Below are 11,815 nucleotides of genomic sequence, written 5' to 3'. Positions count from 1 at the left end.
ACAAAACTGATTACGTCCCAAATCGGCTGTATCGGGACCCCGTCTTCTGTTCCCCGCAGCCGCACAAGCCGCTCAAATAGTGTGAGAGAAAAAGAGCAGCGGCAACCACAGCTCGCCAGCCGTCGGCATGCTTCACCGGCGTCCGTCGCAGCGTGAGATCAAAGCAGCTAGCGGCACGAATGCTTTGGGTCAGACGGCGGCCGGCGGCGCGCGAGATCTGGCGGACGGCGGCACGCGAGATCCGGCGGCCAGCGGCGCGCTAGATTAGCTGAGTAGGCGGCGAGGTCGCAGCAGCCGGCGGCGCGGGAGGAGCAAGCGGCTGAAAGAGAGGAGCATAGCTCGCGAGCGGCGGCGGCAGTCTTGAGTGGGGGAGACAGACGCGCCGGGGAAGAAGAGGAGGAGCGACGTTATCCAATTACGTTACCTAGGCCAACCAAACAAATTGAGAAATAACTCGTTACACCTCTAAAACGCTGCGATCCGATTACGTTACCATTTTTGTTGCCAAACACCTCCGTTTCTTGGAAGCAGGCAATCGATGCATTGGTGGTTACAACAAGCGACCGAATGGCGGTGCGGCGAGCGCGCGTTGAGGCCGCGCACATTCCAAACCAGGACCTTGGGGGCGTGATCCATGGAGCAGAGATCGACGAGCAGGCACGCCAGGCAGCAATTGCAGTGCACTACGAATCTGAACATTGTCGAAGCGCAGGACACAACGATTGTTTCAGTTTGTTTCAACGTATAGGACATACAAAGGTCAGAATTCAGAGACAACTCTGCAAACTTGCTGTACGTGCAGTATTACAAGTACCGTACTAGAAGCACAACTACAATAGAAAGGCGCACGCCAGTGCTAATTTCAAACTGTTTTAAGCTACCTAAACTGATCAAGATCCACAAACAAAGAGCACCGTCATCATGTTCTAAAAGCAAAAAATCTCTAACAAAATAATGAAAATTACGATCCAAGCATGGCGCGTTTGATGATGTTCTGCTAGCAACATTTCCTATGTGAGGCACGCCAGAAGTAACTAGCATCCAAAGAAGTGGCATGAATTCATCCAAGTTTTACACTAACAGATACTAGAACCGAAGATTTTATTTTTCAAAACATTGGCAGTGAAGAAAAAAATACGATTTGCCGCATAACATCATCAGCAGAATTTCACACATCATATCGTCAGCAGACAAGTGGTCCTTTACTAAATCACTGAATAAGGTGCTTATCACTCCCATGACTGCAAATGGAATATAAAAGTTTAAGCCTCGGGATTTGGATTACAAAGTTTAAGCCCAATAATGATCATAATTTGGATAACAAAGTTTACTACGTGAGGCTAACAAATGCATGGAGGTTGCCCATATCAGAAACCAATACAGATCAAAGAAAGTTCAGATCAAAGAAAGCTAATCAGTCAAATTCCCTCCATACTGAACCACCATTGCTCCAAACTCAGAGCATGCATACATCAGCCAGAGAAACCGAGACCCAAACAAAAGCAGACATACCAAGCCCACTGCTCCATAGCACGAATAACTGAACCCGATCAGAGATCCACTTCTTATGAAGGCACCAGCAATCTCGTATTAATGTCAAATGTGCAATGATTGTGACTCTGTACAACGGCACATACGGCAGAAATAGCGGCTTGACATCTGCATGATGGGTGATCACTTTGACCTGCTGATTATCCATATTATAGCACATGAATGTGACATCTCCCACAGTGAAGAACAGCAAGTTGCAATCCGGATGAATCGCAATAAAATTAAAATCCGCATCAAGCCATGAATCTGTCCATCCAGATATGTTTCAAGTTTCAATGCTATGCTTTAATATCCACTGTTTGTCTTGATAGTTCTCCAGAACATAAACTAGTAATCGAACGGCAACACCATCTTTATCCCTCTGAAAATTGGCATAATGCAAGCGGCCCTGCGACCGCTGAATAAAACCGTAAGCCAGATCAAAATCATCAAAAGGATCACCAGGGGCCCCGAGTATCGACCGCTGAACAAAACCATCAAGCTGACCACCAGGGACCCTGAGTTTCATCCATATTTCCCCCTTTGCGTCAACCGCGGCTACACAGTCATGCAATTCAAGGTCAAGGGCACGAAAAAACAGAAGGCCACTGAGAAAAACTGTCGCGGAGGAGTGCCGACTAGCAAACCAAGTAGCTCTGCTCCATCTCTTCTCCTTAGAAACCCATTCTCCGGTTTCAGACGAATACACTGTCACTCCGGAAATGTCGGAATTCTCGCCGTACTTGTGCTGCTGCACCAACTCAAACACATGGAAATGCGGCGATAGGGCCGGGTCGAAGCCCAAGAATGTGGTGGCCACCTGGCTGCTGTCGTTGCCGGAGTTGGGCAACACGACCCACTTCTCGGTCGCGGGATTGCACACAAGATAATGGAATGTGCCGACTCCATCGGCAACGTGGTAACATCGGCAGAGGAGGAGGCCATTGCAGGAGTCGAGCAGATCGACGGGCAGGTGGTGGTTGGGCAGGAAGGTGAAGGAGGTACCAACCGGAGAGCGGACGTCCGTCGAGAGGCTGCTGAACTGGACGGGCAGCTCCACAACCCGCTGCCCGGTGATATTGGTAATGCTGCCGTAGAAGAAGCCGGCCAGGGTTTGGGGGAGCCGTTTGCGGTGGTCGGGGTGGTGGATGAGGCCGAGCCAGTGCTTGGAGACGCACTTGCAGCGGCACAGCTCCTTGGCGGGGACGCGCGAGAGGATCCCCACGAGGAGGTCGTCGGTGAGCCTCTCGGCCGGCGTCCGGCTGGGGAAATCGGAGCAAGATCTGCGGAAAGAAACACAAACGGAGGAGAGTTCAGGGATGAACAGCGAAGGAGGGGAGGTTGATGGTTGGTTGCTGCTCTGCGTACCGGGCGCGAGTCGACGCGCGGCCTTCCTCACGCGGGCGAGGGAGGTCCGCCACGATGGACATGGCGACGGGCGGAGGGCGGCGGCGGCGCCGTCGGCGGCGAACAAGGAGGCAGGGGATTTTTTATTTTTTATTTTTCGGAGGAGAGAGAGGAGGCAGGGGCGTGAAAAGAACAATTAGAGTTTCAATCACATACACAATACTGTAAGAGGGACACAATAATGTACTACTAATTGGAATGGCAGCTGCTAACAATCAACCAGATGATAGGATCGTTTCCTCTTTGGCTAGCGACAACAACCCTAGCTTTAGGTTTAGGTCCTCCGTGGTGAGGGGGGTCGCCAGATCCCATGCATGCAGATAATTTTAGCTTTAGGTTTTAGAGCCCTGGTGGCTTAGGTTTTTGGATCGTCTAACGTCTTGGCTTCAACGGCGGCGGCGACGATGCTGAATAAAGAAGCTACGGATTGTTCTCTGACGAGGTGATCGTCTCTATGGTTGGTAATGGATTTGGGAACCAGTTTGTTCAAGCGGGGATATCGTGGCAGCGACGACGTCCTTCTGGTGGACTTGTGTCCTTGCGCTCCACCATTGCGACGGTGTCTGCTCCAGTGTGTCGCGGAGCTTGGGAGGCAGTCCAGGAGCAGATGCAGATTGTGGTCTGCATCGATGACATCTGAAAGAAGGAACATGTGCTAGGTTCGTCATTGATGGATGGCAGATATGGTTTCCTCATTCGGCGTGTAGTCGTGGTAGGGTATCAGATCTGGAGTTCGATGGCATGTCCAGGGTGTTACACCGGTCTGATTCGTTCACCGGCAATGGCTCCACCTTTTGGTGAGCCACCTTGGAGGTCTGCAAAGCTGCATAACAGCGAGGGAGCCGCGTCGAGCTCGGGTGAGGAGGTGATCCATCATTTTTTTTCATTGATGGTTGTTGTAGTGGTGCCCGAGGTAGGTGACTGACGTTGATGTCAAGCTAAGAGATGTTCTGCTATCTTTTCAGTTTTGTCATGTCGGTCTTTACGCGCTAGATGATTAGTGTGAAACCTAAGTGCTACTTGTAAATCGTGTTATGATTTTCCCTGAAAAGGAAGGGAGATGCAGTACAATAGAGATAAGTATTTTTCCTCAGTGAGAACCAAGGTTTATCGAACCGATATGAGAATCACATAAATTCATGCAGTACCTACACGCACAAAAGAAAATACTTACACCCAACGCGAGCAAGAGGGTTGTCAATCCCCTTGGACTCGCTACTTGCAAGGATTAATTCTGATAGTGGTTGAAGGATAAATAAATTGTAAAACAAAAGAAAAGTAAATAAATTGCAGGAAGGTATTTTTGGTTTTTATAATATGTAAAAATAGACCCGGGAGCATAGTTTTCACTAGAGACTTCTCTCTCGAACACATAGCATAAGGTGGGGAAACAAATTACTGTTGGGCAATTGATAGAAAAGTGTATACTTATGACGTATTCACGACAATGAAGGCATCACGTCCGAAACAAGTAGACCGACTCCTGTCTATATCTACTACTATACCAATCGACCGTTATCCAGCATGCATCTTGTTATTAAGTTCATGACAAATGAAGTAACGCCTTAAGCAAGATGACATGATGTAGACAAAGTAAACCCAATCAATATAAATAAACCCTACCGTTTTATCCTTAATGACAAAAATACAAATACGTGTCTTGTCCTCTACTATGTCAACGGGATATAGAGCACCCCAAGATTGAAACTCGTTACAAAGCACCTCTTTCATTGAAAATAAATCAATCTAGTTTGCCAAACCAAACGGATAGATCAGAGAGCATTGCAAAGCTATAACAATCAGGAATAATAAAGTTCAGAAAAGACTCAATTACTTTCAATGAATAATCTGATGATAAACAAACAAGTCATCGGATCCCGACAAACACACCGCAAAAAAAGATTACATCGGATAGAACTCCAAGAAGTTCGAGGAGAACATTAGACCGAAGATCAAAGTGAGAGGAGAAGTCGTCTAGCTACTAGCTATGGACCCATAGGTCTGTGGTAAACTACTCATGCATCATCGGAAGGTGGCAAGGATGATGTAAAAGACCTCTATGATGATTCCCTCTCCGACAGAGTACCGGAAAAGGCCTCCAGATGAAATCGCGGAAGAACAAAAACTTGTGACTGTGGAAAAAGTTTTTCCGGTGGTTCTTCGGGGATTTCTCAATATTTGAGAATTTATAGAAGTGGAAATAGGTCACACGGAGCCTCATGGGACCCACAAGGTAATAGGGCACGCTTGGTGTTTAGACTCCGCTTGGTACTGATTTTCTGACAAACCAAAAACAAACAGAAAACAACAACTGACACTAGGCACTGGGTTAATAAATTAGTCCCAAAAATGATATAAAATAGCACAAAAAGACATATAAAGTATCCAAGATTGATAATATAATAGCATGAAACAATCAAAAACTGTAGGAATGTTGGAGACGTATCAGCACCCCAAGCTTAATTCCTGCTTGTCCTTGAGTAGGTAAATGAGAGTCGACGTGCGGCCTTCCTCTGGCTGGTGAGAGCAGTGAAGGAGGGAGAGTTGATGGTACTTGCTGCTTTGCGTACCGGATGCGAGTCGACGGGCGGCCTTCCTCCGGCGGGTGAGAGCAGTCCGCCACGATGGACATGGCGACGGGCGGGAGGAGACGGCGCCGCCACCGCCGTCGAGCGAAGAGGCAGGGGTTTCCTGCCTTAGCGAATGGGCCGTGGTCAAGTCCTTTTTACTTTACATATAAGATTTGTCTAAAGTGAAAATTCATCTACTTTGACCAAATTTATATGACAAAATATCAACTTCTATAATATTAAAGTTATACAATATGAAAATTAAGTTTATGGCGCATTTAATGATATTGATTTTGTATTGTGAATATTGATATTTTTTCTATAAAGCTGGTCAATAGACTACAACGAGAGCTACATCTGGCGAGGAGTCCAAAGCTACAACCAAATAGGTGAGGAGCTGCAACCTACGACGGCAGAAGCTGCACCCGACGAGAGATGGAGTTGCAAACCCAGGCTACATGGTGTTGGGACGGGTGGCCAATCATGCGACATGCGTGGTCGACAGGGCTTGGAACCAGCCGACCGCGATGCTGTGACCGTGACCGCCATGTGTTGGAACCAACCGACCACGATCTTATGACCATGGCTGCTGCATGCTGGAACCGGCGGGGCAGCACAACGTCGAGCCGCGAGCGACACACGAGGAGTGGCACGATGGCACTCGAGGCGGTGCTACTAGTGTAGAGATGGCAAGCATCGAGCGGAGTGTGCACGGGGTGTTGCCACCGCGGAGATGGTCAGAACAAGATTTCCTAGAACCATACGAACGACTCATGTGAGAAGAGAGGGAACGACTCCGCACTGTGGGGACGAATCTGACGGCTGTTGTCGACCCGATCAAACGGTCCAGGAGGGGACCAATTTGTGGTCATGGCCAGTCGGCCGGCGCCCAACAGTGCCCAAAAAACCGGTGGGATGAAAAAACCGGTGGAGAGATGTGCAGGTGGGAGAAAGAAATGCAGGTTGGGCAAAGCATTCTACAGAAAAATGAACGCCATTTTTTTTTCTAAGCAAATAAAACTCCTTTCTAAAAAAAAAGATAACCATAGCTAGCCTCTGCATCATAGGATGCACACAAGCATATGAGACGCACCGTAGTAAAATAGAGATAGAGATAAGCATAATCCAATTTGTCGCGTAGGAGTAGGACAAGGGGAATGCCAATTTTTTTATGAAAACGGGGAATTTAAGTGGCAGCATCGCCGCGCTCTGTTGCGAGAGCGATACTGATGTCGCTATGTTTTGCAACGAGGGAAATTGGAAAAGACAGCGAGATGGGTCGCTGTTCATGCGGTCCGCAATGGGGAGATGGATCGCTGTTCATACGGTCCGAGACGGAGAGATGGATCGCTGTTCATACGGTCCGTGATTCAAAGCCCATCATCTTCTCCATCCCGTGACCTAGATTTACTGCTAGGTACGTATCTCCAATCCTCTTCTTCCAACCTCAGTCCCACCTAGGGCTGTAAACGAGTCGAGCTCGAGCGAGTTGGAGTTGGCTCAGCTCAACTCATATGAAAATTCGAGCGAGCTCAAACTAAGTGAAGCTCATGATCGAGCTGTAGAACATGACTCGTGCTCAGCTTGTAACGATCTCGAGTCGATCTCGAGTTAGTTTCGAGTTAAATGAGATGGTAAAAATTATAAATTTATGGATGAAAAACCAAAAAATTAAGGTGAATATGCTGGAAACCTTTGTCAAAAATATATGATATTTAACACATAGTCGACCACGTGCCATAATTAGGCCTAAATCTTCACTGCACTTAATTAAGTTTCCATGTTCGTTGGTAAATAAAATGGAGAAAAATTATAGACAACATATATATTAATAAATTATCTTATTTTCATTTAATATATGGCAAGATCATTTAACATAATGATATTTTGTCGAGCTATCGAGCTAAAATCGAGCGAGCCAACATTGTCTCAAGGTCGGCTCGTTTCTCGATCGAGCAACATAAATGTTCAAACTCAGCTCGTTTCTTTTCGAGTCGATCTCGAGTCGAGTCAAAAAACGAGTCGATCTCGAACGGCTCACGAGCCTCGAGCTTTTCTTACAGCCCTAGTCCCACCCAACTCCCACTCCCAGGGTCAGCCGCCACCCCCTGCTCCCCTTGCCTCTCACGCAGCAGAGTAGATCCGGGGGCCACACGCTGCGGCATGCTCGCCGGAGCGCTGGGAGGAGGCGACGCGGCGGAGCACCAGGGATGGATCATCTGCTTGCTTAGTTGAGGAGCGACTCGTTTAGTTCATCACATCTTTCCATTCCCTGATCCCGGCGAGCAGGCAGGCAGGCAGTATTCCTCACCCCCATCGGGCAGCAAGCAACAATTTTAGGTAATTTTGGTTTACTTTCGACGTAATTATTACTCTCTCCGATCCAAAATAAGTGTCGCGGTTTTGAAGTACTCCACTTGATTTACTACTTTACTTTCAGCGTAATCTGATTTACGCAGTTTTTCGCCGTAATTTCTACTTTACTGGAGTCAACTCGATTATTTGCAAACTAATGATTCGTGCGTGCTCTCATGTTTCAAGACAGACTAACTAAGTAGTACTATACATATAACTGGCCCGAGTGCCCAGTTAATTAATGGATCCCCGAGGTGGTGTAACACAAATCGAGCTGGAGTTCATGGTACACGATGAAGATGCAGAGCCCATTGCCCTGCCATTCCCACTTTTGGAGAAACTCGCAGATTATTTTTCTGACGAGTTGATAATTGGAAGAGGTGGCTTTGTGGTGGTTTATAAGGTACGGTTAAAAGCTCTCGCGTGCCCTGCTGCCCGCACTCTGACTCTGATTAATTTGATCAAACTTTATATGAAATGAAAACTCTCGCGTGATCTCGCTGCTGCAGGCAGTGCTTGATAATGGCGTTCTCGCTGTAAAGAGGCTGTTCAATACGCACATGCATGAGGAACAATTCCAGGATGAGGTGGAATGTCTCATGAAGGTGAAGCACAAAAACATTGTACGGTTTCTGGGATATTGCGCCGACACACAAGGGAATATTTCGCACTACAAAGGGAAAATGGTTATGGCGGATGTACAGCAGCGGTTGCTCTGCTTTGAATATCTACCTAAAGGAAGTCTGGATGGTTATATAACAGGTAGGTTTATGTTTCCGTTCTAATTTTCTTCCCATGATATTTACTTGGTTGGTTCAAACTAGTGGAATATATCTGTATATGACTTAAATAGTTTACACATGTAATATATTGTCTTGCATTCAAAAGTTAAGGAACTCAATTATCTCAAATATATACGTGAAATAGATCCATTTTTTCATCTCTCCTGTGTAGATTCACCCGGAGAACCTAACTGCAGAACGCGATACGATATGATAAAGGGGATTTGTGAAGGGTTACATTATCTTCACCAGAATAATATTCTGCACTTGGATCTAACACCCGGAAATATATTACTGGATGAGGATATGATGCCGAAAATTACTGATTTTGGATTGTCAAGGTGTTTTGAGGAAGACCAAACAGGGGTCATTACTAAAAATGTGGCTGGAACGAGGTAAGCCTGCCAAAGCATACGGAAAGCTTAAATTTTTATATTTTTTCCCGCAAAAAAAAGGAAAGCTTAATTTTTAACTTATTCAACTATAGTGTAAATTTATATTGCACTTGCTCTGCATATTACTAATGGACCATACTATATGTGTTTTCAGGGGATATTTGGCGCCCGAATGCTATAACAAGGAAATCATACTCACGCACAAGTTTGACTTATATAGTCTTGGTGCTATAATAATAGAGATATTGACCGGAAAGAAGGGGTGTCAAGTTACTATTGAGAATGTATGAACAATTTAGCCACCATTCCAAGTCAAATCTTACAAATAATGATCTTTGGCATTAGCACTAAGTTTTTATTTTAAAAAGGCTGATCCATTTTCATAACGTAATCATGGTTGCATTTCATAGGTACTTCAAATTTGGAATAATACGATGTTGGATGCACTGCAGTGGGATCAAATACGAGTATGTCTGAAGATTGGGATGGAGTGCACAGAAGTCGATCCGGCAAAGAGACCAGCTAGTATGAAGCACATAATCGATTGGCTTGCTGAAATAGACTGTAGTACGCATGTAATCCCAGCAGGTGGGACAAGAGAGCTTCTTCTCGTTCACCCATCCGCGCTTTGCTTCCACTTTGAGCCCAACAAGGCTATCACGTGCCCGCTGCAGCTAACAAATAACACCGATAAGCACGTTGCATTTAGGCTTATGGATAATAGCATGGAGTCCTCCTTCCTAAGGCTGCCATTGTATGACGTTGTGCCACCTAACACACCTTATACTCTCATCGTGACAACACAAGAGAAAGAAGATCTACCACGAAAGTATATCATAGATGTGATCCTCCAAAGTGCTACATTAATATTGGGGGATGATGATCATATAAACACTTTTCGAAGCCAGCCAGACAAGTTTTTTCAAGAGACAGGGAATGATGTACAGGAGGTGAAACGGAAAGCACTTTACACCTTGACACACATCGCAACGTCATTCTCGAAGGTAAAATATGATGAGCAAGCTCGGTGACATGCACAACACAGTTAGTTGTCAGCTGTTTTATGTATGTTTTTTGCATACTCTTGTATTAACATTGAGATATTAAAAGAGAAAAGACAGTTTAGTCTTTCCAGCAAGTATTTCCCCATGGAAATTGTTAGTTGATGCATTTCATCGTCGCATTAGCAATGATATGTCCATGAAATATACTCCCTCCGTCCGGAAATACTTGTCGAAGAAATGCATAAAAATGGATGTATCTAGAACTAAAATACGTCTAGATACATCCATTCCTCCGACAAGTATTTCCGGACGGAGGGAGTACAAAGAAATGTTGAAGATTACATCTTGAGGGAACATTGCTGGACTTCAATCTTTCCATCAAGTAATTTGGTGGGAAAGCAAAAATGAGCGCCAGTCTCTGCCATTCTTTTTAGCACAATTAATATTTGCCGTTCTTTTTCAACTTCTTTAGTAATCTATATAATGGAAGATAGATAGATACAAGTTGGTCTCACTTAAATTTGAAGGTTGATATATTTACTTCACCTTTTGTGTTGTTTTCACATGTATTGCGTGGTGGTGGTTCTGGACCGTGCATGCACATGGTCATATATTTCGCAGCCAATCTTGTCCACAGTCAAGGTGTAAATTCTATATCTTCTCTATCTGGCTTACGATTTCTGTGCAGTAATACTTCTAGGTCGTTCCCAGCCAGATATTAACCATAGCCTCTTTGATTCAGGTACACGTGTACATAGAAATGCATCTTTGTTGCTTGGACACAAACCGGGCCAAGCAGTGGTGAGTGCATTCTTTATACTTAGAAAATCCATATGCATGAACACACAGAAGTCAAGATGAAGTGTTTCTTCTTGATCTGTTTACATTCTTGAATATACATGTGGCACCTCCACCTCAATATGTGTGGCAAGATCTTTGGAAACAAATATGATTGATATTTAATCATGGAAGAGGAACCAATGGCCTCCATTGATATGGTTGGTGGTTAATTTGATTTTTGTTTTTGGGCAGTATAATAATATATAGGAGATGAAAATGGACACGTTGGCTTTTGGGACTATCCGACACAGGCATGTAGTAGTGTTGTTTTTTCTGATAAAGATTATTGATGCCTCTCAGGGGTATCCATGCTTTTGGTCACATTTGACTAACATATTAATTGTTTCTTTATCACCACAGAAAAAAGTGGATGCGCTTAAAGTCTCAGCGAGCCGTGGTATGATTTCTGATTTCTCTTACTACTTCTATTACTATTTCCAGCGAGCTGACTTTTTCAGGTACTGCAGTTACGTGCATTAGATTCATTGAACGGAAGCAATGGATTGTTGCTGGACAGAAGATGGGTATCTCCATGTGTACAGCTATGAAACGAGAATTCAGAAGATCACGAGTTTAAGAGTGTGGAAAACTAGGCTTAAGCGTATGCTTTGCGCAGGGACACGTGCGTGTTGATATAGGCCTCGAAGGCAGGAGATTAGGCTAGGATTGATCTCCAAGTAACCTAACAGAATATGGGATCATATCTCTAAACCTAACCGGATTACAACAGACTCACGCACGCACACGTTACAACACATTACAATGTTTAACACTCCCCCTCAATCACAACTTTCTAAGTTGAGATTGTGCCTAAAAGCTTCTAATTGCCGCAAGGTGAGAGGTTTAGTAAACCCATCTGCCACCTGATCACCTGTAGGTATGAATCTGATATTCAGCAGTTTATCAGCCACTCTTTCTCGAACAAAGTGGTG

At 45.1% G+C, this 11,815-nt stretch overlaps 2 protein-coding genes across 2 annotated transcripts; one reads left to right on the top strand and one right to left on the bottom strand.

Annotated features, from left to right (window-relative positions):
- Positions 1 to 1,256: 1,256 nt before the first annotated feature.
- On the bottom strand, positions 1,257 to 3,077 carry LOC123162082 (F-box protein At5g07610-like). Its single transcript, XM_044579883.1, has 2 exons — positions 2,899 to 3,077; positions 1,257 to 2,813 (listed from the first exon to the last, which is right to left on the bottom strand). Exons 1-2 carry the CDS (start codon positions 2,958 to 2,960, stop codon positions 1,817 to 1,819), a joined length of 1,059 nt encoding a protein of 352 aa, XP_044435818.1. The 5' UTR covers positions 2,961 to 3,077; the 3' UTR covers positions 1,257 to 1,816.
- Positions 3,078 to 8,103: 5,026 nt separating this feature from the next.
- On the top strand, positions 8,104 to 11,547 carry LOC123158673 (putative cysteine-rich receptor-like protein kinase 35). The gene is made up of 7 exons (XM_044576575.1): positions 8,104 to 8,265; positions 8,372 to 8,624; positions 8,817 to 9,039; positions 9,194 to 9,323; positions 9,450 to 9,614; positions 11,342 to 11,407; positions 11,500 to 11,547. Exons 1-7 carry the CDS (start codon positions 8,104 to 8,106, stop codon positions 11,545 to 11,547), a joined length of 1,047 nt encoding a protein of 348 aa, XP_044432510.1.
- The last annotated feature ends 268 nt before the right edge of the window (positions 11,548 to 11,815 follow it).

The sequence above is a fragment of the Triticum aestivum genome, chromosome 7B, assembly GCF_018294505.1.
Source record: "Triticum aestivum cultivar Chinese Spring chromosome 7B, IWGSC CS RefSeq v2.1, whole genome shotgun sequence".
Lineage (NCBI taxonomy): Eukaryota > Viridiplantae > Streptophyta > Magnoliopsida > Poales > Poaceae > Triticum > Triticum aestivum.
The sequence above is the reverse complement of the archived record's forward strand: the minus strand, read 5'-3'. Positions and strand labels throughout refer to the sequence as shown.

Excerpts from the sequence above, each read along its gene's own strand:
- LOC123158673 (XM_044576575.1), top strand. The coding sequence starts at position 8,104 with ATGGATCCCCGAGGTGGTGTAACACAAATCGAGCTGGAGTTCATGGTA. Across the intron at positions 9,040-9,193 it reads AAAAATGTGGCTGGAACGAG|GGGATATTTGGCGCCCGAAT; the intron begins GTAAGCCTGCCA and ends ATGTGTTTTCAG. Across the intron at positions 9,615-11,341 it reads AAATAGACTGTAGTACGCAT|GTACTGCAGTTACGTGCATT; the intron begins GTAATCCCAGCA and ends TGACTTTTTCAG.
- LOC123162082 (XM_044579883.1), bottom strand. The coding sequence starts at position 2,960 with ATGTCCATCGTGGCGGACCTCCCTCGCCCGCGTGAGGAAGGCCGCGCG. Across the intron at positions 2,814-2,898 it reads CGCGCGTCGACTCGCGCCCG|ATCTTGCTCCGATTTCCCCA; the intron begins GTACGCAGAGCA and ends TTCTTTCCGCAG.